Source organism: Gasterosteus aculeatus, chromosome 13 (assembly GCF_964276395.1).
Source record: "Gasterosteus aculeatus chromosome 13, fGasAcu3.hap1.1, whole genome shotgun sequence".
In the NCBI taxonomy this organism is placed as follows: Eukaryota; Metazoa; Chordata; class Actinopteri; order Perciformes; family Gasterosteidae; genus Gasterosteus; species Gasterosteus aculeatus.
In genome coordinates, this window is record NC_135701.1 from 8,818,870 (window position 1) to 8,841,977 (window position 23,108).

At 45.0% G+C, this 23,108-nt stretch overlaps 3 protein-coding genes across 4 annotated transcripts; 1 reads left to right on the forward strand and 2 right to left on the reverse strand.

Annotated features, from left to right (window-relative positions):
- Positions 1-2,223: 2,223 nt before the first annotated feature.
- Positions 2,224-9,064, reverse strand: fem1c (fem-1 homolog c). The gene is made up of 6 exons (XM_040196791.2): positions 7,461-9,064; positions 6,056-6,225; positions 5,750-5,938; positions 4,993-5,504; positions 4,373-4,549; positions 2,224-4,103 (listed from the first exon to the last, which is right to left on the reverse strand). Exons 1-6 carry the CDS (start codon positions 8,002-8,004, stop codon positions 3,839-3,841), a joined length of 1,857 nt encoding a protein of 618 aa, XP_040052725.2. The 5' UTR covers positions 8,005-9,064; the 3' UTR covers positions 2,224-3,838.
- A 1,018-nt stretch (positions 9,065-10,082) lies between these two features.
- Positions 10,083-12,978, reverse strand: tmed7 (transmembrane p24 trafficking protein 7). 2 transcript variants are annotated; one of them, XM_040196800.2, is made up of 4 exons: positions 12,738-12,978; positions 12,239-12,441; positions 11,537-11,782; positions 10,083-10,928 (listed from the first exon to the last, which is right to left on the reverse strand). In XM_040196800.2, the coding sequence occupies exons 2-4, from the start codon at positions 12,395-12,397 to the stop codon at positions 10,692-10,694; spliced, it is 642 nt and encodes a 213-aa protein (XP_040052734.2). In that variant the 5' UTR covers positions 12,398-12,441; positions 12,738-12,978; the 3' UTR covers positions 10,083-10,691. The 2 variants fall into 2 exon arrangements, with proteins under 2 accessions (XP_040052734.2, XP_040052735.2); XM_040196801.2 differs by having other exon boundaries at positions 12,639-12,830.
- Positions 12,979-13,597: 619 nt separating this feature from the next.
- LOC120831375 (RNA-binding protein MEX3B) lies at positions 13,598-22,558 on the forward strand. Its single transcript, XM_040196790.2, has 5 exons — positions 13,598-14,734; positions 15,919-16,157; positions 16,341-16,386; positions 17,049-17,788; positions 18,940-22,558. Exons 1-5 carry the CDS (start codon positions 14,131-14,133, stop codon positions 19,339-19,341), a joined length of 2,031 nt encoding a protein of 676 aa, XP_040052724.2. The 5' UTR covers positions 13,598-14,130; the 3' UTR covers positions 19,342-22,558.
- Positions 22,559-23,108: the final 550 nt, after the last annotated feature.

The window sequence follows — 23,108 nt, forward strand, 5'->3', positions numbered from 1 at the left end:
CAAGTTGTGTAATATCAAAAGGCCTCGTTTTACCATGTGATTTGAAACCTAAATATTTTCAACTTGCAATGACATTAAAGATCAAATTCATGCATTGGAGAGAGGAGGTAGCCACAGATGTGATGATCACCATTTTCTTGCTTTTATTTATCGAAGACACAGGCAGAGGAGAGGCGTCAGGTGACTGAGGCGAGTCCACCTGCAGGTATTCAGAGAGGAGCGCGCTCAATGTAGGACAGCTTTCCAACAGGGCATTCATCAGCCCTAAATATAGACGGGACCGAAGTAGGCTGAGCGCAGAGCCCTGCAGAAGGGCCGCGTAAAAAGAAGAAGCCCTGAGGTGAGCCATGCGTACGCTGAGTGACTCCTCCGTGTTGCGCTTTTCTGCATCCAACCCATGTGTTTTGTTCCAGTTAACTCCTCTTGCTTAAGGGATTAAAAGCAAGACGTGGTTTCCCCCCGTCACCAACTGCACACGAAGAGGAAAGTGAGAAACTCACACACAAATTTAATGACGTGTTGAAGAATAAGCAGTTCTCATTAATAGGTTTGAACTTTAAACACTAACTGGTCGTTGTAAATGTTGCTCCTGTACTGGCTTGCAAAGTGATCTACTAAAACCATTCCCATCTGACGGAGGAGGACTGAAGGGAACCGCTCCAGCTGTCCGTTACAGACCAATTAAATGCATATCTTCCAAAGTGTTGTCGTCAAATAGCCTTTGTGCTTCACAAGCTGTCAATCATTATTCAGTCAGCTGCTGTTGTATCGACAGCAGAAGTGTAATGTTAGTGTACAGTAATAAGTTGTGACTGTGCGATGCCACCATGTACCCTGCAGAACAGAGCAAAACTAAATCCTGATAACCAAACAGGAGGGCGGACGGCTGCAGCAAGATCACAGCTAGAAAACACTGACGCTTAGAAATCTACTCCGTCAGACTTTCACAACACTGTTATAGACTCATTGATACTCAGCTGAACTTTTTGCAAAAGGGGGACTGTAACTTTTGTCTTTAATTACCTTAAGAGGGGATATTTTAATGGACCGTATAAGTGAGGCTGGGCCACATGGTCGGTGAGAGACATCAACATTCCTGCTGGAGGACATCTGGACATGAACTGAGAGAGAACAGGTCGGAGAGGAAGAGGAGTCAGAGAGATGAGTCAAGTCAGATATATTTTATAATTGATCCAATTCCCAGAAATATATCTGTAGGAATGAATAGTATTTGTATGGCAGCAGGTAATCCTCGGTGTGGTCATGATCGTTCAGAGCACAAGAGTTCCATAACACTCCTCAGTGCCAGTAAACCACACAAAAGACCATCACATGTATCCCAGTTACACCAGTGTCTCATTCCAGTTGGTTGTCACAGGGCAGGGAAGCTCCCTGTTATGCTCCTATCTTTTATGTAAGATTGACAGTGTGGTTTCAAGTAGCTGTGAGACAAGCATTAAAGTGCTGGTTTGAACACACAGTCATCATGACTCATTAAGAAATCCCCACCCAAGACTTCGGTCGGGATTTTGGAAGTGACTCATCGAAGCAAAAAGGTGTGACAATCAGAGATACAGGTGGAAACTGGCGATAAGAGCCTCAGTGGGAGAGGTGGACGGTGCGAGAAAGAGAAAGAAAGAAACAAATACAAAAAAAAAAAAAAGTCTCTACGTTTGGATTTGGTGAGGAACAAGACAGACTTCCATTGCAAGTTTGAAATGTCATAAATACGCAACCACCAAGTTGCTAGATGAAGCGCTCATTGTCAACCTAGAATGTGCACTGGTGAGAAAAAAAAAAAAAAAAAAAGCAGTATGTGAATCAAGTATGTGGAACGAGTCCCTCGCTCACTGAGGAAATCCATCAAGTTAAAAAGGACAACGCAGCAGCAAAACTGCTCCAAAGAGGAACCCTGACATTAAAATGCTGGTTTTTGGCCAAAGCTGAGGATTTTGTAAAATATCTTTTCTCTATCTTCTCCCTAACAGTTCTAAAATGTAAAATACACATTTTAAATCAGGCCAGTTAAAAAATATATATATATATAAAAAATAGTCCTGATGGGATGAATACATGTAGTTTAGCTGCCTTCCATCCCAAATGTGAAAGTAACACCTAAAAAAATAAATAAAATAAAAAATGACTCTTGAAACATTGGTCAATGAAGAAAAAGAGGCATACAAATTGCCAGAGTAAGGAAATAAAACCATTTGGACCAAGAAACAAGTGCAACATGGGTTTATTGTCAAACTGGTTATTAAGACATGAACTTGATTAATGCCATATCAAAACTCCGCTGTAATAAAGTGCAGGTAAAATCAAGTTGCCCTGGGAGTCCGCTTACATTTTCCATGTCAGTTTTTAGTAGACTGAAATATGAAATCCTATGATTTATGAAAAGCCCTTTTTGCAACCCACACATCTAAAGCTAATGTGCAAACAAGATAATTCACAGAGCTTTACTATTCCGGACGTCGAGGCGCCCGCCTGCTCCCCCCTTTTCTGTTCTTTCATTTGGACGAAGGTCGTACAAAAGGGGAAACTAGATCCTAGCTGTAGTCTAGGGAGTCCTCGTCAAAAAGGTTGGTCTGCAGTGATTGTTTGGTTGATGTGCCGCTGCATGTGCACAGTGGGCCAATTGCTGGTTATCTTTTTGATCATGGTTTTTAAAAAGAACAGCATTTAAATGTCGGCCGTGGATCAGTGTTAAGAGGTCACTTCCGTGTACAAGCCTGCACATTCCAGCAGTTGGAGACAGATTGGCCGCTGTGGTTTGCAGTAATGTGCATCGTGGAATTTCCATGAGTGACACCTTGCCAAACCTTTGTCCTCAACAATTTGTGTACGCTCCCTAAAAAAAAAAAAAAAAAAAAAAAAAAAAAAAAAAAAAAAAACACTCTGCATACAAGAAACACTGCATTGTACTTACACACACACAAAAACTCAGTCGCATTCATTCTCTTCTTACAACAATCAGTACAATGGTTTTTGCAGCCCCACCCCTCTGCGGCTGAAGTAAGGGGACATACTGGAGGAAACGGCAGCAATGAGGTAAACACTAAAACTCATGATATTGCACAGACAAGTGCCGGCACAGAATACAACAGTCTCTTTCCAACAGCATAGCCTGTGCATAGAAGAATAAAGCACTTGTGGTGTTCGCAGACATTGACCCCCCCCCCCCGCTCGTAAAGCTTCGTAATACACTAAAGTTGGAACCACAAAAAGGAGTCTAGATCCCACACCACTTGGTAGATATCCAGAGTTGCATGACGATAACTGAATGTTCTGTAAAAAGTACAAAAGAAACAAATAAAACGAAACCTAGTGATGACTTGAGGAAGGATCCATGACCGTTGGCAACAGTGATGGTACAATCCCCCCCCACCCCCCAAAAAAATAACCTCAAGTCCCAGCATGTGTAGAAACGCCTCAAATGCTTGCTTTGAGAAGAGACGCAGGCAAAGTTGAGACTTGGGGTGGAGCCAGCATGGAGAAAAATCTCTCAAGTGTCATTCAATAAATAGTATTGTGGAATATGCCAAAGAAAAATACAACTGCATTTGTCCACGTTGCATCAGAGACACGTCCCCACAGTTCAGGCTGCCAGCGGTCGGAGCGTTGGCTCCATGGAGCGGTGACCCATTGCTCCACTCACTTCCTTCCTTCCATTTGACTGAGGATATTTTTGTTCACCAAAATAGTCAAGTTCCAACTCCGAATAGTTTGCAAACGTCATAATTCTCCTCACCCTCCTCTGTCTAATCCACTTGATGTGACCCCCTCCTTCCCCTCCCACACACAATCCTCTTTTCAAACATCCATCACCCTGTATTCATTATCTGTGGAGCAAAACAAAGGCCTCTAGTTTCTCAGGGATGTTCCCCCGGTAAGCCAGGCTGTGCTTGACGATGGCCCTGGCGGCGAGGCACTGCAGCGTGGTGTGGTTTATGGGCTGGATTACGTTCCTGGACAGCTCCTTCTCGTGCAGGATATCGTAGGCCGTTTGTTGGAAGGCGTTGGTGCAGTCGAAGTGAGTCCCGCACGATATCAGCAGGTTCATGATGTCGGGGTGACCGTTGGATGCGGCTATGTGAAGGGGGCTGGTGGGTTGGAGGAGACAACAGATCCGCTATGAGACATTATCATTGGTGCGCCGTGACAAGCTCATGTTACTTGTCCAACTGGTGGCAGCCATGACGGCACAACCGGGAAGCGTTTGAAGTGTTTTTCCATTAACCTTCTTCAAAAAAACAATGATTGTTTTAACCTTTTTCTACTGTGTCCTTTCCTCTTATAATCAGAACTATACAGAGAAACAACAAGGACAGCTGAAACAAGAGTTGCAGGAAAACAAAAAAAACAAACAGACCTGTTGTCATCTTCATCACGGCTGTTCACATCGGCCCCACACTCGAGGAGGATGGAGGCCACGGTGAGGGAGGGGAACTTGCAGACGGGATAGCGGCCCACACAGGTGGTGTTGCGGTCGACCGCCAGGTGTAGTGGACTGTAGCCGTTTTTACCGCACGGCTGCAGCTTCAGGAATCTGGGAAGATTTGGGAGGAGGAGCTTTCAGGTCGAGGGACAGCCAAAAAGGTGACAATGAGCACCAACCGTCAGCATAAGCCAGGGACAGTGTCCCCCGTCCTCAAACAAGGGACAATGAGGACCTGCGGTGTGACGCAATCAGTGGCACAAATAGACATCTGGGTGCAGACACAAATTTACCAAAACCGCAAAGGGGGAACGCATTGTTTAGTTCTTATTTAAATAAAAATGGGGGAATAGTGCAAGTTCAAGCTACCAAAGCATGAGATACTTTTCTTCGTCAAAAGGAAAACCAGTGGTCCAAAAAGTTGACATTTCCTTCAGAACGGACATATTTCGTAGTGTGTGAACACTTGTTACGGGCCTCACTTTACAGGGCTACAGAGGGAATTCACTGAAGACAAATCACTGGCAACACAAGTCACGTACACAGGAACTCACTTATAGATGGTTTCCTTTTTGAAGTGGTCCTGCTCTGCAGTACAGGGCACCTTCTCCAAAAGACAAATGAGGTGCAGGATGATTGACAGGGCCTTGCTGAGCTGCGCAGGGTCCGGAGGCATCGGCCCAGTTTGTGTAACTGCGCGCTCAATCTCCAGCACGCTTTTGGAAAGGATCCCCATCAAGTCCTCGAATGACACAGACGTCCCCAGGAGCCCTTTGGCTCGGTCCTGCAGCATGAAGGAGAAGAGCTCGGCGAATGACAGCAGGCTGGAGGCCGTCATGGGGCTGAGGGGGTCCAGGTTGCTTTGCTGCATGTCCAAGGCATACTTCCACAAATTGATACAGCGCTCAAAGTTCCCCGAGTCGGCGTAGACGGCCCCTCGGTAACGGATGTAGTACGACGTGTCCGGGTGCTGTGGGCCAAGGATTCTCTCCCGGATGAGCAGAGCCTGCATGCGCATCTCATCCGGGTCGGATATCAGCCCGTCCAGCTCTTCTCCGTTTGTTACCTAAGAAGAGGATGACCTCGTCATGGCAATGGCAGGGTGGAGCAATTTTTGCCGTTTATGTAACGATTTATCCAAATAATTAAAAAAGGACCCAGAATGCAACTTAAGGATTTTAAGTCATCCTGTTAAACCATATGGTGTCACCACCCAAATATGACCATGTCAGCAGCAATGAAATCTATTATTAGAGCAGAAATGAGGAATCACTCCAGGGAGGAGCCTGTTGGGCTCAAAGCAACGCTCACCTCTCTGGCGTAGTCGTATGCCATGATCAGCTGCTTGGCTTCTGCTTTATGGACGACGTGGTTGCTGTCCATGTACCGGATGTCCATGGCTCTCTTCCAGTATTTTAACGCTCCGAGCAGATCTCTCTTCTTGTCGACAAATGTGGCTCCCAGGAGCTCCAGTGCGTCTATGCGTGCTTTGTGGCTTGTCTGAAGAGAGGACAACATTATTTGATTTTGGGGTATTCAACAATTTAAACATTGTAACCACAGCCTCACAAACAAACACACACACACATCCATGCAAACAAAGACTGAGCGCCCGACCTGCTGGTGCGTCGTAAGGTCGTCTACGATGTTTGTGTGGCCCGTGACGCTGGCGGACAGCAGCGGGGTCATGCCGTAGCCGTCCTGCTCCATGGACGCTCCAAACTGCAGCAGCATCCGCATGATCTCAAGACTGCCCGACTCCGCGCAGTCGTGAAGCGCCGTGTTGCCTGTGAACAGTGTACCATTTACGGTGATGAGCACGCAATGCTAAATGATCTGCATATCATGATGCCAGAGGAAAAGGTTCTTTATGGCGGGGTGGTGCATGTGATAAGTGAAGAGATTCAAGACATCGGGAGTATATTCATCAGCAGTCAACAAATTATGCAGCACATTATCAACTATAAAATGTGCAAAACAGCCATTTCAGTTGCAGAAAGCAAGCAAAGTCACAGTGGAAAGATAGAGTTCAAGCACCTAATGTCTTAATGTCCACCATAACATGGTAACTTACACAAACAAACGTTGCGTTTAACCTGGCCGCTCTCACTTAAGCCACGGTACATTAAGGTTAATCCATATTCAAGCAGACCAGACAGGGATTAGCCATTATTTATACTCAAGTTTTCCTCTAGTTACATTGCAGTCCAACATCTCTATCACGCTTCTGACTGGGTAAACGCTTTTACTTACGCTTTACTAGTTCATCAGTGTAAAATTTGTCATGGTGCCTCTTCCTCAGGTCAAATCGGGTGCTACCGGAGTGGACACTTTTATTGGGGTAATAACGTAAACATCAATGGTTACACAGTGAACAATGGCTTCAGAGTTCGGCTCTTCTGGGTGAATTCACACGTTAATCTAGAAAGGCAGGAAATCCTTTCCAAAGACAGCGTTTAGTCTGAATGGTCATTATGTGCTTCCAAACTGAATTTAGACTCTTAAGCTGAAGTGAGGACACCTCAGTAAGGAATCAAATCAGTTTTGATTGTATTTTGGGTGCTTGCCACTTTATACTAATAATAATCTACACCTTCCTGTTGATTCAGCTGCTCTGGGAAAGGCAATGGTCTAAAGAACGAACGCGTAAGAGAACCAAAGGTGGGTTCATCAGGCAAATAAAAAGATATCCTATGGGACGTCTTTGTGGGCGGGTAAAAAAAAAAATCTCCTAAAATAAATGGACACTTGTTTTCATATATATTCTTAGAACAGCAAAGTCAAGCGGAAGACACACCCACTGAATCAGTGCCAGCTGGCACACTAGTCATCATCATCATCATCACAGCTTTCCATTGTGAAACCAGAAGTTCATGTTATTCTGTTGAGTCACTTTAAATGGAAACATGCAAATCACCATCTCATATTGTCGACTGCATACTACACTGAGCGCACTATCACCTCTAATGTATGAGGCTACGTCACCTGGGGGGGTCCCTGCGAGAGTGTGCTGCCCACTGACCTTTGACACTTTTCCGGTTGACATCCGCGCCTCTCTCCAGCAGGTACTGCGCGATCTCCTTGTGTCCCTTGTAGCAGGAGATCATGAGACACGTGTGTCCGTGTCTGTTGGCAACCTCCAGGTCCGCTTTGTGCTCCACCAGGTATCTCACGACGTCCAGGTGGCCGTCGAAGCAGGCCGCCCTCAGAGGGGTGGAGTTGGTGAGGGTGGTGCTATTCACGGACGCCCCGTGGCCCAGCAGGGACTGGACCACCTTCAGGTGTCCCGCCGCCGAGGCGGCCCAGAGAGGGGGCGCCCCCTCGATGGTCTCCCCGTCAAAGTTCACCGAGCCGCCGACCTCCACGGGAGCGCTGCAGCACTCCAGCAGATACTCCACCAGGTCCAGGTGGCCGTACCGGGAGGCCATCAGGAGCGGCGTGGCGCCGTTCGTCTTGTCGCCCGTCAGCTTGGTCACCTCGTGTCCATCTTTGTTCTCCAGTAGTTTTTGGAGCAAGCGGAGCTTCCCGTCCCTGGCTGCGTTGAATACGGCAGTCTTTAAATCCATTGCGGAGGGTGTTTGAGCTTCCTCGTTTAGTTTTTAAAAAAGGGGAGGGAGGGGTGCAATACCGTCCGTGAAACCAAAAAGGTCAAAGGGGAACAGGTGGAGCTCGAGACCCTTTGTTTACAAGAAAGCAGCGACTCACAAGCTAGCGGCGAACCAGCTGACGTTAGCTCGCGTGACGGTTAAAAAAAAACACACACGCGATATTTCACTTTCAAAACTTCAGCCTTAAAAAATGCCATCACCTGCCAGTTCAGCGACTCTTTAATTGTATCAACTCAGACTTTTAAAACGACCTTTGTTCCGGTGATACATGTGTCGCCTCGTTAGCAAGGTGCTAGTCAACTTCCTTGATCAAATTAGCTCAACCGACTAGCTTAGCGTCATACGCTCAGCCGACGCGCTTCCACCGACACGTCTGCTCCCCGCCGCCGTCAGATCGGCTCACTGCGAGTGTCATTGTTCCACAACGCACTCATCAGACGTTATTTATATCCACTTCCCCCCGCCGGGCCGAAATAGTGAAAATCCACCCGTCACGTCCCGCTGCTCTTAGCTTAGCTTGTTCGTTTACTTACTCAAGCAAACGGGGGACGTCCCCGGCGTCCGAGCAGTTTTTCCTTCCACACACGGCGACAAAACCGGTGACGTTAGCAAACGTTACCCCCCGCAGAGGCGAGCAGCAGTCGTCGGTGTAGCCACTCGGTAAGGCGACACGACAATGAGCTCGGCGAAATGGAAGGTAAATAGGGGAGGCTTTCCACCCACGGCTCCACCGGATGATCACGACTCTGTCAAATAGCAAATCCAACGCAGTGGGGCGTTTTTTTCTCTCGATTTGCACGAATGATCGACGTGTGAGCGGCCAATCACGGAGCTAGTAGACTGTGACGTAGTCAATAAGAAGACACAAAAAAGATCGCGGCTCTTTAGGAACCTTGGGAGTTTATAAATAAATACTTACCATAACAAGATCAACTGACGTCGGAGGAATTATTAAAACGTGTCTTCTAGAGGGATTCTTTAATGTCCGGGTGAAAATATGAACATGAATATGTGACGGCCTTGATTATATCCCTCCCTGCAGGATGAAATAAGCATGACGGGGGATACAACCAAAAACGTCCTCCCTTACTGAAAAGCAAGGTTATTGATTAGATAAAATACGACATTTTGACCAAAATATAATTAACTTACAGTTCCCAGAATGCTTCAGCGCTGAATTTGTTGTTCAAAATAGTGCTGCAGTTGTAATCTACACTGTTTATTCTGTTGATCATTTCCCAGGCCCAAGATTACGCGCTAAATGACGTGTTCTCCCACAGCTCAAAAATACATAATTTACTTTCATAGAATAAATAAACCAGTAACATTCACCTTTTTGAGAAATGGTTAAACTACTCCTCCAAAAATTGTCTGACGTCACATGGAGCATAAACTGAAATGCCAGCCTTGACCCTCCTACCAAAACTGTTAGAGGGGGAAGGAAACCAGAACAAATATTTGACTAGAAAGAAGAAGTTATTCTACAAAGCCTTTGTCAGAAGATGTTCTGTTGAGTGAAATCGATTAAGCTTATCTTTAGTTTCTAACATTTTACAGGTGAACTTCCAAAGAAGTACTTTATAATTACGTACCTTTGTTTCAGCCTTCAAGTCTGCTTCCAAAAAGCAAATTGTGCATTGTTCTAATCAAAACTACAACTCAAAGTTACTGGAATAAACTTATAATGAAGCATTTTTTGCAAAACATGAATATTACAACAGTGCTTTATGAAACCAAAATAGCCATATCAGCCCACAAGATAAATAAGTTGCTACACTTTAAACAGCAAAGGAAAACCTAGCTATGACATTGCAAGGGAACCGGTGCAGGACATGGTGCACTTAAAATTGCTGGCATTTTCAAAAGAATGTCCTTTTTTTGCCTTCCACATTGTCACACGTATAATTAGGACATTTAAAATGAGCTAACTCAGCTAGCTATGTTCAAACTCATGCATAGCAAGGACAAAGAAAGTCCTCAATCATTCAGCAAAAAGTAAATGACAAGTTTATAAAAACACAACACAATACCTACTCTCACATAACACAGCAAGGTTTAATAGAGAAAAAAACATTTTTCATAACAAAATGCAACCTTTGTGGGGTTTAATTTCACTGGACAAGTGGTTTTAGAGACCCAATGTCCTAAATGTAAAGACAAACAAAAACAAACCTTGAATGAGTACATTTAGTTAAAATTCCACTTGCGCACAGTTTGCGCTCAAAATTGGATGAGATCAGGGAGATAGCATTTGAAATTACAGGGTCAGAAAATAACAAATACAATAAAGAACACATTTAGAAATTAGCTTTAACTATATGACCTTGGACAGCCTCCAATACAGATAGCTACAAGCAACAAAATGTATTTCTTTAGGTTTACATCTCACCCTGCAAAAATATTTTAAAACATACATAACCTTACATAAGATACATAACCTTTAACCTTCAGGACTAATTAGCATAATGTTTGTTAGACAATCAGGGCTGTATATGGATGACCTGTCGGGAGATTGTACGATCTAGCAGTTTGATATGATCCAATTTCAGATCAGCACTGATGTTTTAACCTACTGTATGCACAGGTCCAGGTGTCCATATACGGATAAAGAAAGTGGTAAATCAAATCCTGGGGATCAGAGCCTGTTACGATCCGACGCGTGTGGTAGTAGTCTTCCTGTCAGAGAAGAAGCTTCTCAGCAAGACCACCTGACTAATGCTGACCACCAGAAGTATAATGGCCTCGCCGATGGACCAGAATGCAACACGAGTGTTGAGGTCCTCCGCCCGACTGCGTCCCTGTGCCTCACGAAGGCGGAAGTGAGTCTGGTAGTCGATGACAGACTTCAGGGCCTCATGAATCGACACGCAAGCAGATTCCATCTGGAAAATGTATTTAGAAGAAAGGAAGAAGGCCAAGACATAAGATATTTTGAAATCTTAAAGATGAACACATTCATGTTAATGAGGCGTTTTGGCATCAACTGGGTGTAGTGGTGTTTGCAAAATTATGACCACTGGTTAAGTTTGGTTACCAACAGAAATACTTTTTATAACCATTTGTTCATCTTAAACACAATAAAATATTTTCCACTTTTCATGATAAATCTGTTATTCAGCCAGAAATAACTTTTGAGCAATACTGACTGTGCGTACTGCATAAACATACATGCATACTGGTTCAATATCTCTGTCAGTCAACACAGAGGTTTAATCTCTTTTCAGGTTATTATTAGTCACAAAATGATTTCTCCTAATAGGGACCGAAAAGGTGTCCAACCGTTGTTCGATCTACACGCAGAGACCAGGGCATTCATGCTCAACAAGTTGTTTGTTGCAGTGGTCTCCAAAGCGCCAGAGGGCTGACAAACAAAATGTACTGTGACGACAACTGTTATCAACCAAAGGCCATGGGATCAGAGGAGGAATTAGGTTCAGTCCCTCAAACAAAAAATTGCAAAAGCATGTGCATCCCAGCACTCAAAGCTTACCTGAGTGAGAGCAGTGACTCTGTTCTCATTTGGGAAGAGTGGAGGGTCATCGCCAACCTGGAAGTCAAAGTACACAGTCTTGTGTGTAAAGGTGGAGAATTCGTTGCTGAAGCAGAACCTGTAGGTGCCATTCTTGGCTGCTGTGAAGGTAAAGCTGTCATATTGCTTCTTCATCTCTTTGTAGAGTGTAATGCTTTCTGGGTCCTCCAGACGACAGTCCACGTCATAATGGCCACCGGTAACCACCTGGGAAAACAAAGACAGGAGGAGCACATATTTACACACACATATATATATATATATATATATATATATATTTACACACACACACCACTATTCTGAATGTCCAAGCGTCCTTGGACATAGAAACGCTCCTCACATTGCTCCCTAAGGCTTGGCCATTAGTGTGAGTGTGAGTGTGAGTGTGTATGAATGTCTCTGCCATTAAGAGTCTGAATGTGTGTGTATGAATGTTGACCTGTAACCTATTGTTGAGTGCTTTGAGTGGTCGGAAGACTAGAAAGGAGCTATATAAAATGTAAGTCCCTTTATTGTATAATGTAATGCATAATAATATCCTTCAAAAAGTGTACCATAAGCTGATCGGTCAAGAAAACTTGTACTCAGATCTAACGTTACGACTTTAAAATGATAACTTCCCATTCAGGCGTTGAGGGCTCAACTTTTTGCCAAAATACACACCTGAAATTCCAATGTGCACTTGGTGCCGATTATGATGTCTTCGTAGAAACACTGCTTGGCGTTGTCTGGGAGCTCAAAAGTTAGCTCGGAGCCCAGCACCCACACGCAGAGCAGCTGGGCCGATAGCACCTGCAACAGCACCCGAGAGAATCCGTACATCCTGGAGACCGAGAGCCGGGCTCAAAGCAAAAACCTGAGCGGACCTGCGAAAATTAATATTAGCAGAAAATAAATTCATTCAGTGGCGTTGGAAGCAAAAACACAAATAAGGTGAAAAAGCGAACCCGGACATTGATATCAGCTACAAGCTGTTAGCTCAAAGCTAACGTTAACTGGCCTGCTGGCTAGCCTTTGTATTTTAGCGACGCAAAGTCACGAGGAACTTGTAATATTTCCTTACGGCCGGCGAATTGTGGCCGTTGAAGTTACAGCAAATTGAAACATTAACATTTCTTAATTCATTATTTTTTTATCCATGTCAGCATTAGCTAATACTCACCTTAAAGTGCAGAACCGGATGTGACTAAAGCTAAGTAACGTATTACAAACGTGATACGGCATTGGCTGTCATATGTAAAGTCCCGCCTTTTGCACTCTCTCTCATTGGTCATCAAAAGGGAGAAGGCAGGCTTATAATATCACGTGGGCCACGTCCTCACCCTAATAAAGGGTGGTCTCTTTTTTCAATACACACCAATGTAAATATTCAATTTTTAGATACATTACTGCTTATTGTATATAAATATACATGACATCGTATATTTAAAAGATACACAAAACTATACTTATTATAGCTACAGTTAAGAATAATCATCATCATACTTTGCTATAACCTCCAGTTATGTTTTTTTTTTTTTACAGCTCCCAGGCTTCTGTTGTATCACTGTTGTAGGACTTGTGGTATGAAAAGGCATGTGCTTGTAAGAGTTGATTGGGTATCAGATTGATGAGATGTTCGCGGCCATGACGGAATAGGGTGTGTAGAAGAGTTTAGTATACTCTGATACTGAAAAAATCTATGCACGACCCCCCCCATCCCAAGGGTAGAGAGTAAGGGACTATTAAAATTACTTTCTATTTCACGTTTGCTATTGAATCAAATATACTCTTATGTATTTTGGTTTAAATCGGAGTTGCCGTTGGTCCAGAACACCACTGCATGGAGAGTAGCTGTTTGCATCAGGGATACTTTGAATGTTTGGTGCCCCTCAGACTCCAAAGACCCCTTAAATGTCTTTCTGTGGAGAACATGTGTGTTATTAGACTTCTCCAGCTTGTTGCTTAGTTAGACAAGTTATTTGAAACACAATGTTTTATGCAGCGATTTTTGTTCTTAAAAGCGAGTTGGAGAATGTTCTGCCTGATGAAGTTGTGGTCTTACTCAGTTTTCATCCAATCAGCATCTTACAATCAGAAGAATGGGCCCTTTAGAACCTTCCAGACTCCAAGATGGTTTGACATTGCACTCACTGTGTACCCAATTTAAACAGCATAATACAATTTTATTCATTTCCGTTTTTATCTCTTGAAACCTTCAAGTACAACTCTGTTTAGACACACTGTTTTGTCCTGGTAGCACTGAATTATTTACCCACGGCAGATGGGAACCAATAAATGTAGTATTATGACTAATTATTTGCACACGCCATTGCGCGCTAAGGGCGTCTTCCTGACAGTTGTGACTGCACTCCCGAGCCCAAACCTAAATCTCGCGAGAACCAACGTCACGAGATTACAGTGTAGGGAGGGCTGCATGGAGAGCTGGAAGACTAAACAAAAGCCACACATTTCAACCAACAGGCGCTGGTCGCTTATCTTCAGTAAAGCAAAACAAATTTGATTCATTTTTTTCTCGTATCGATTGCCGTTTAACGCCCAAAAAAGATCCCATCATGCCGAGCAGCACGTCCTTGCTGGAGGCCGACGAGGGAGAGTCCGAGGTACCGCCGCCGCTAGTGCACGCTTTCGCCGGCATGGGCCTCGAGGAACACCCCGGCACTCAAAGCCAGACCCCGGAGCAAGTAGATGATAGCCTCCCTTATCACCACCAGCTCCACCAGCTGCCCCCCGTCGCTCATTTCAACCTCCGCGGTACCGTCCTCGACTTGAAGCCTCTACATCGGCCGCCCTCGGGAGATGAAGTAAACAACATAACCGCTGCGCCCGAGGACGAGGAGCCCGAAGTTATAACCGCTGCAGACTCCTCGTTTCTGGCGCAGGCCCACCGCCACCAACACCTCCAATCGGGGCCACTTTCCTCCGGGATGCCGACCGGGATGGAAACGTCCCACATCGAGACGGTCTTGTTGTACAACGGGGACGAGCGGGACGACGGCGGGCTCGGCGGCGGCATGGCCATGCTACCGGCCGGCGTGTTCGGGGAGTCGGGCTACGAGGCCGAGTCTTCGCTGTTGGCTCGGAGGAAGAGCGTCAACACGACCGAGTGTGTGGCGGTACCGAGCTCCGAGCACGTCGCGGAGATTGTGGGCAGACAGGGTGAGTCGTCGTCGAGTCCCGGTGTTTTTTTTGTTGTTGGTTGGATCGATCGATTAACGCTAGCGAGCTAACGTGAAGTTGGTCATAAAGAGTTTGGAAGCAACTATTGGGTGGAAAAGATTGCTCAATTGTCTGTGGTAAAAGTTGAATACGAAGTAAATCAAGCCCTAAAAATGAATTATTGGATAATATAATTAGGGCAGAATATTCTAACATGTGACACGGTTTAATATCAAATAACGTTACGTGGCTAGAGCAAAGTTAGCTGACTGTTAGCTAGTAACGTTAACTTATTGTTGGCACCAGCACTGACGACTAAGCAATTTTCAACTTCACAGAATTGGCGAAATAATTGACAAGATACAATTGTTGTTTACATAAAACATTTGACCAATTACACATAGTTGAACCGCTTACAAAAATGACCTAAATTTCACGCTTCAAACAACGCGTGACAAGGTTTTGGTCCTCGACAGCGGTTAGCGCGAGAGATAGCTTAGCTTAGCACGCCTCCTAAGTGGGTCAACGCCGCACGCGCCCTTAAAAACCCCCCAACAAAAGTTGGCACCGCGCGTTTCACGAGCCAGCAGAGCCATCTGCGTCTCCTCGCGCTGACAGCTCGTCTGCATTATTGATGGTCTTAGCGGGCAGTAAACCGTTCCCGGAGCCGTGCCACGCCGTGCTAAACCGGGCTGGGCTTTGTCTCGGAGGAGAACATGAGGAGCACACGGTGCGCTGGACACCATTGCTTTGCCACATCAGCTGTGGATTTTACAGTGAGCTCCGCAACGTGACGCGAGACGCATTAACGGTTCAGCCAAGCACCGCGGTTATTTACCGAGCGCCTTTTAATATGTTCTGTTCCTTAAACTTTACATAATGCAACGGCACGGCCGGGTAAATGAGACCAGTTGGGGGAGGGTGCACGGGCTGCACTGTTGACAACAACAGGAAATGGCTCTGGTAATGATGCTGGACTCTCAACCACAGCAGAAAGGAATATTTAATGTATAATCCATGCAACGTTTTATGGGTGTGAGTTCCTGTGGACTGTTTATGCCGTAATCGTTTATCAGTTTGGAATCAAAGTTTGGAACCATGTGTGCTTTTGTTATGCAAAACATTTTAAGTGAATTGGAAATGTCCCAACGTTTCCCTTTCTTTCCTCATCTTTTCACTGACAGGTTGTAAGATTAAGGCACTTCGAGCCAAGACCAACACCTACATCAAGACACCGGTGAGGGGGGAGCAGCCGGTCTTTGTCGTGACCGGGCGCAGGGAAGACGTGGCCATGGCCAAGAGGGAGATCCTGTCGGCAGCAGAGCACTTCTCCCTCATCAGAGCCTCTCGAAACAAGACGGGCCCGCTTGCCGCTGCGACCGGTCCAGGGACCCCCTCCCTACCTGGACAGACCACCATTCAGGTGTGCTGCCGTGAGATCTAGGAGTCATGGCGTTGTTCAATGTTAGCGATATGACAACATTGCGTCTTGAGTGTTGTGCATGTTAACTTCCGAGTACGTTGGTTCCATAAAGGAGGAGCTCTGTTTTTTATGTTTTACTGTCATTCAACGTGCTTGTAGTAACGTGTTCTTTCAACCCTATAGGTTCGGGTACCATATCGTGTTGTAGGGCTGGTCGTGGGGCCCAAAGGTGGGTATTTGTAGTATTGTATTGTATTTTCATATAGTTTCGTTTTCTCTTATTACTATATTTGTAAAGTGTGCCACACAAACAGACTAAATAGCTGGTGTGAAATTAATATATTATGACATTTGAGAAGGCTCCTACTCAAAGTGGATTCTCGTGGTTAGGTGGTACGCACTTTATCCAACTGAGTCACTAAGACAGCCTGCCGCTCAGTGCTATAATTACTGCACAGCTGTGTTTCTTCCAATTTTCAATTTACGACCTCGTCAGGAAAAACCGAGCGTCTTTACTGAAAACATTGAAGGCTATTGAAGTCTTTCGTATTACTCAGCCCAGGCTTGTTTGTAAAGTTGACACAAGCAGGTCAAGCTCCAATCGAGGAGAACAAAGAGGTCTGTTGTTCAGCTACATTCGGCACTATAAATACATGACTATTAAAAAAAAAAAAAAAAATCTTGACACGTAAATGTTCCTGTCTGTAGTGAAATGGGCTGTGGTTGTGCCCAGGCGCATATATTTCTGAGCAATGGTCATGTATATCATGCGTCCAAGTACGTCCAATAGCGAACTCTCCAGTAGTCATGTGACGGAGCCGTTATTTGAACTCGCCGTTCATCTGACTGGTGTTTTAAGTACGAGTCTTTGTTTGGTGTCGTGTCTTTCAGGAGCAACCATCAAACGCATTCAGCAACAGACCCACACATACATTGTGACGCCGAGTCGCGACAAAGAGCCCGTGTTCGAGGTCACCGGCATGCCGGAGAACGTGGACCGGGCGAGGGACGAGATAGAGGCGCACATCGCGCTGCGCACGGGAACCTGCGGCGGCATCGAGGCTCCCGGCGTCGACAACAACGACTTCCAGTACAACGGGACGGACGTCAGCTTTGAGCATTCTGCAGCGCAGGCCGGCTTGAGGGACGCCGGGTGGCTTCCCGCGGGCGCGTCCTCGTCCTCCCCCAGCGGGGCTGGCTTGCTGCCAGTGACCGTCAACGGGACTCCGCGAGTAAACGGCAATATTAACAGCGGGGTCAAGATGTCTTCCACCTACCGCAACGACAGCTCTAGTTCCCTGGGAAGCGGCTCCAGCTCGGCCGAGTCCGTCTACGGCAGCAGCAACGGGAACCGGGGGGCAGATTTAAGCCCCCCCTGTCAGTTTAACGCCAACAACAACAACAACAACGGTAACCGTGGTGGCGCCACTGCTAGCTTCTGGTTCGGCGAGAGCCTCCTCCCCGTTGGGTCCGAGGAGCTGGTCAACCTGGGAGGCGGAGGCTCGCCCTCTGGATTCGACCCGTTAACCATCTCCACTGCCCAGGCCTCGCTCCCTGCCGCGCAGCCACAAATCTGGAGCCCCTATGTGGACCACCTGCCCCCCCAGACGTTTGATGCCCGTCAATCTCAGGTACGGGGAAAGTTAACAGGAGCACATAGTCTGTCTGCCACCGTTTAGGCTTGTGTCCATTTTTTTAAATTCTAGATCTGCATGGTGTGTTTGGTATTAAAAGTATCAAAACTGTGATTTATCACTAACAAATATGGACATATATACGTTGATGATTGGCCAAAAATTTGATTTCAAAATCACTGTTCACCATTGTGAAGGCTCATTTTAATATTGATCGTCACAGGCCTGTTTCTGTCGCCATAAATAAATCCTCAAATTTGGCTTATTTAATTTGGTCCCAGGTATGTAGACCTGGATGCTTTCACAGATTGGACAGCTGGTCGTGGTCATATGTGTCTACAGGCCCCATGTCTGAAAATGACATGGACAAAATCCGTGCCGAGACTCCGATGGGCCAGAAATGAATAAATGATCCCTCTTGTTACGACTATGGTATTAAATGCGAATTTAAGATATGGCAAAAAATTCATATCCCGGTATTGTGTATGATTCTGGCATTATCTCTGTATTCGAGTAAACCAAATAATTCATTGACGCTGAAAAGGAAAACCGGCCACCTGAACAGCTGTTACATTACATGTCATTTAGCTGACGCTTTTATCCAAAGGGGCTTACAATAAGTGCATTCAACCATAGGGATACAAACTCAGAACAAGAAACAAAAACATGCAAATTTCATCAAGTAAGCCAATTTACAACTTGTTATAAAGAAGTGCCATTAGAAGTACAATTCAAGTGCTACTGCTGGCCAACTCAACTCGCTTGTTAGCTGTTGTAGCTGCTTCTGTTGCCACCAGCAATAAATAAATCGTTTTCCAACTTTCATCAATCACCAAAAACAGCTTCTTCTTGTTGCGATAGCGGACGAGCAATACCCAGCATGCAGTTCGGTGGTGTAATTTTTATAAATGTATGCTTATTAGTGTTACAAACTGTTGTTGTGTTTTACCCTGTTAAAGCGCATTAGTTGTGGGTTATTGTTACAACCATCTCAATAAGCGTAAGATGATGTATTTCGTTGACCGGTTTGACGGTGTGTGTGTGTGTGTGTGTGAAGAATTCATGCAGTATGGAAATTTGAAACCGGTTTGCCGCCCGGCCCTAATCTGTTACTGTTATCTCATGACTGTTGTTTCTCTCGTCTTCAGCCCGGGACGCCCCGGCTCTCTCCGACCTTCTCTGGCACAGAAGCCTTGGAGCACCCTCAGGCCCAGCGAGTTCACCGAGGGCCCTTCGGCTCGACCGGAGCCCTCGACGCTCACAGGTTCCCCTCCTGCAGCTCGGCCTTCTCCTCCTCCAGTGAAAGCACCGCCTCCTCTTCCTCCCCACCCGAGTCCTCGCTCCTCTATCGATCGGGGCTCGGTTCAGCGGGGAGAGGACCGGAGATATGCATCCACTGTTTGGATAACCAGGTGATCGCTGCCTTGGTTCCCTGCGGCCATAACCTCTTCTGTCTAGATTGTGCCACCCACATCTGCCAAGGTGCCGAGGCCGCCTGCCCCGTGTGCCAGTCCCCGGTCACACAGGCCATTCAGCTCCGCAACATGTGATTTTTGTCACCCGTCTACTTTGATTGCTGGTTTTGGTTCAGCCTCCCCAACACTTCCAGTTCATAACATCTGTGGAGAAAACAACTGGCCCAGAATCGGTGTCTAGGTTTGTCCTCGCCCTTGTTTGCCACCTGGTGTTTGGTTGACAAAGGTGAGGAACAGCAGGGGAATAAGGAAAGATCTGCCTGTAGGGCATGGATTTGGGGGGGGGCGCATTCATGTGCCTGCTTTTGTGAAGTCTTTTTTGATTGATCAATGTGAGGGTCGGAAGACCCTCGGTGTAGCATTGGATGGGATGGATATATGTGTGTTTATATATCTATATCTCATGTTTCCTTTTTTTTAATTGACATTTTCTTCTCCCTGAAGCATCCAACTATCCATTTCTGACTACCTATATTTTTTCAAATGTACATGTAATTCTATTGGATACATAACATTTGCTTTCGGGTCAAAGCCATTTTAGTTCTACATCTCAAAAGAAAAATGCTGCTACAGTTGTTTTTAAATGCTAAAACAGAACCCATTCTTTTTTTTTCTTCTTACTGCGCTTACAGAAGACTTTAAGGAAAAATAACCTGTGAGCATGTTTACAAATAATTATTCCCTTATATGAATACACATCGTATTCTGTGTTTAGAAAGATTTTAAATGCCTACCACAGTAAACTGGACATAATGTATATGTGCTACTCTATCGCACATCATTTTCCTAAATAGTATCTGGTTATTAAGTGTAATATCTGTGGCGAACAGTGTTTACATGCTCCGCATCATAAATCAGGACTTTTGTTAAAAGCATGTCGATCTGCATGCAGACGCGGACCCACACACGTTTTTTTTTTGTTTGTTTTTTTAACCAAGTGGGTCCGACCTGCAACTGGACAGATGTCACACTCTAATGGCATCAGGTTTCCTTCTTCCCCCGACAAGAACCAACGAGTGGGTAACTGCTTATTGTACCCATCACATGATGGTACACCACTCCAGTGTTGCCACCTTGCTTTCCATTTCTACTACTAAAAAATAGTTTACTGTAAACTTGTGCCTATTTGCGTTCTGAGTAAACGAAAGAGACTATTTCTTCAGCGGAGGGCCAGTGTTGCTCTGTCTTAAAACAAATGTGTGGCCTTTTTGGAAAGCCTGTAATTAACTGACAACACTATCTACAAATGCAGATCGAGAGAACACAAGCTGACCAAATGAGGTCTTCGTGTGTTCGTCAAAGTTTGATCTCTAAAATGCATCTCGGTTGAACAAAAGTTGTACCACAGGGATCTTTTCTTTTGCTTCCTATCTTCAGCCTTTCTCAGTTAATTAACTCCGTTGCGTCATCTTTTTTAGCACCAAGCAATCCCATTTAGTCCATTCTTGTTTCCATATTTTTTTTTCTGTCTCATTGTGTTACTGTTTAATGGTTTTGCTTGTTTCTAGGCAAAGATGAGCGGCGCTCCGCCCTTTGGAAACATTCCTCCTCCCGCAGTACAGTCCCATTTGTAGTTGCTACAAGTACGGCTAGCTAGTGGTAAAACATAAGAGCTGGTATTCTATGAAACCATGCAATGCAGACGGCTGCAATTGGAACAAATCCCCCTCGCTGTTCTCCCTGCAGTTATATATATCGGCGCCCTCGTCACGGCCGTTTTCAATCCTCACAGGCAGCAAAAGTGAGACGTCGGCCGCCCACGCCTGGTCCACCAGGCCTATGCAAAGACCGCCTCGGTATGTCGACACCTCGAGGAAGCACCAGATAAATTAAGCTCCTCTGGGTTTTAATCACACGTCTCAAAACCATCTTTGGTGTAACAAGTTGACCGACAGCTCCTTTCTATTTTTGTTATTTTTATTTCCCTACTACATTTCAGTTGTTTCTGACCCTCCGTTACCTGCTCTAATGCCTCCAATGAGATGTCCCAAGGATGCGCACACACTGCATCAGCTCACCCGCTGGTGTCCCGTGCCCTACTAAGCACAGCCTTCCCGATGTCTTATCACACTATTGACAAGTTTGGAGTCCAATAACTGTCGTGCTTTTGTTCCCCCCCCCCCTCTTTTTAACGTGGGCGTCTGTCTGTTCTCGAGTGGAGTGAAGCGGTACAAATGGTGGAAGGCGTCTCAGACCTTAGCTTTAAACACCACCGTCTCTAGACCTCGCTTTGCGTGAGCGAGTCGACGGGACATTTGGGAGGAGGGGGAGCAGCTGGAATGATTCCCTCTCGGGCCGGGCCGACACTACACATGGTCAATGGCGTTGCTTTGTGGACGTTTGGACCGCAGTCCGTCGAGCATTCCAGCTGTAAACTGTTTCTTTGAGTTACTGTAAAGCTCTAATGGCGCTGCCGCCTAAACACCATCTTTAGTGGATGATTATGCTTTCTGGAGGAAATGGAACCGAATGAATCCCAAAAGTGCATAAAAAAAACCCCTTTTCTTCTGCCCCCTCGGGTTTTCTAGCCGTCCTTTTTACTTTACTTCTGTCTACAAAGATACAAAGCTCTCTTTTTCTCTCTGGCGGAGGGATGCAATACGGTCCATTGACATTTGTGTTTGTATTTTATGATATTACATTTAATGACTGATAAATATACAGATCTTATTTTTATTTTGTTACATTTCATATATACATAAATATATCTATATTAAAATGTTTACAATAAGATTTTTTTTACTTTTGTGATTAAGTGAATGAAGAGCTGGAAACCCAGAAATGTTGCAGAAGGTGTCGATGCTGTCTGCTTGTAGTCTAATTAGTTTACAGTATTGATGATAGTATTGATAGCTGCCGTTGAACCAAGTGGAAAATGGAATGTGCATCATAAGCATGTCTTCATTATGTATCGCCGATGTAAAACGTCCCACTGCAACTGTAAAAAGGCCACGGATTCAAGCTGCCTGTCCTGTCTGTACACCAAATTAAGAACGATATACTGTACGATGTATCTTAGATTATCTATATATAATACATATATTGTTAAGATGTACCAACAGTTCAAAGTATTTGCTAATTTTACTACAATTTTGTTATGTATATGTGGGGGGAGTCTTATGGCATATGAATTCAAATTAAGTCAGGAGTTTAAAAGCAGACTATATTTTATAATGGCCTTTTAAGTTATTGCGGCCAAAGCACTGATATTATATATATTTGCTGTAAAGAGAATTTAAGAGTTTTATTTTTCTGATATTAAAGTTACTTAATAAAGACTGTTTCATTTTAAGATTTGTCCAACTGATGTGTTATTCATTATGTGAAAGGTTTGTTTAACATCTCCGCTTGCCCCCATATTCTGAGACCAATTTTACTAGATATGCAAACTTTGATAAACAGCTTTCCTCACGCAAACTGACACGTTTTACTAACTACAACATGAGGGGACATATCCGGCACACTGTAATTGAGTGAATACATGGATGTCTGAGGGTTAACATCACCATGAAGTGTTGTGGTTGCTGCTCAGGTGATTCCCATTTGGTGCTTGATCGGATCACTTCTCGTGCCCTTTCTTCTGGCGAGACAACCCACGTTTATGATTCGTATTCAGTTCATTCGCATTAGCAGTTTCAGCGCAGACATTGTTGCATTTCGTAGAAGTACCAGGAGCTGCCCTGAGTGGAATGTAGCCGTTCAGCTGAAGAAAACAAGCTTTCTCCTTGTGAGATGTTAATTTGTCCTCTGTAGAAAATAAGTGTCAGTACGTTGATGCCCAGTACAGCTTCATGAATCTTTTACCACAGCTGAATGGTCATCAGAATTGCATCTTACAAAAC

What these genes read in the sequence shown, in the direction of transcription:
- LOC120831375 (XM_040196790.2), top strand. Translation starts at nt 14,131, where the DNA reads ATGCCGAGCAGCACGTCCTTGCTGGAGGCCGACGAGGGAGAGTCCGAG. An exon ending in GCTGGTCGTGGGGCCCAAAG is followed by an intron (nt 16,387 to 17,048) that starts GTGGGTATTTGT and finishes CGTGTCTTTCAG; the next exon opens with GAGCAACCATCAAACGCATT. An exon ending in TTGATGCCCGTCAATCTCAG is followed by an intron (nt 17,789 to 18,939) that starts GTACGGGGAAAG and finishes TCTCGTCTTCAG; the next exon opens with CCCGGGACGCCCCGGCTCTC.
- fem1c (XM_040196791.2), bottom strand. Translation starts at nt 8,004, where the DNA reads ATGGATTTAAAGACTGCCGTATTCAACGCAGCCAGGGACGGGAAGCTC. An exon ending in CAACCGGAAAAGTGTCAAAG is followed by an intron (nt 6,226 to 7,460) that starts GTCAGTGGGCAG and finishes CACTGTTCACAG; the next exon opens with GCAACACGGCGCTTCACGAC. An exon ending in CATACGACTACGCCAGAGAG is followed by an intron (nt 5,505 to 5,749) that starts GTGAGCGTTGCT and finishes TCCTCTTCTTAG; the next exon opens with GTAACAAACGGAGAAGAGCT.
- tmed7 (XM_040196800.2), bottom strand. Translation starts at nt 12,397, where the DNA reads ATGTACGGATTCTCTCGGGTGCTGTTGCAGGTGCTATCGGCCCAGCTG. An exon ending in AGTGCACATTGGAATTTCAG is followed by an intron (nt 11,783 to 12,238) that starts GTGTGTATTTTG and finishes TTGTTTTCCCAG; the next exon opens with GTGGTTACCGGTGGCCATTA. An exon ending in GAGTCACTGCTCTCACTCAG is followed by an intron (nt 10,929 to 11,536) that starts GTAAGCTTTGAG and finishes TACATTTTCCAG; the next exon opens with ATGGAATCTGCTTGCGTGTC.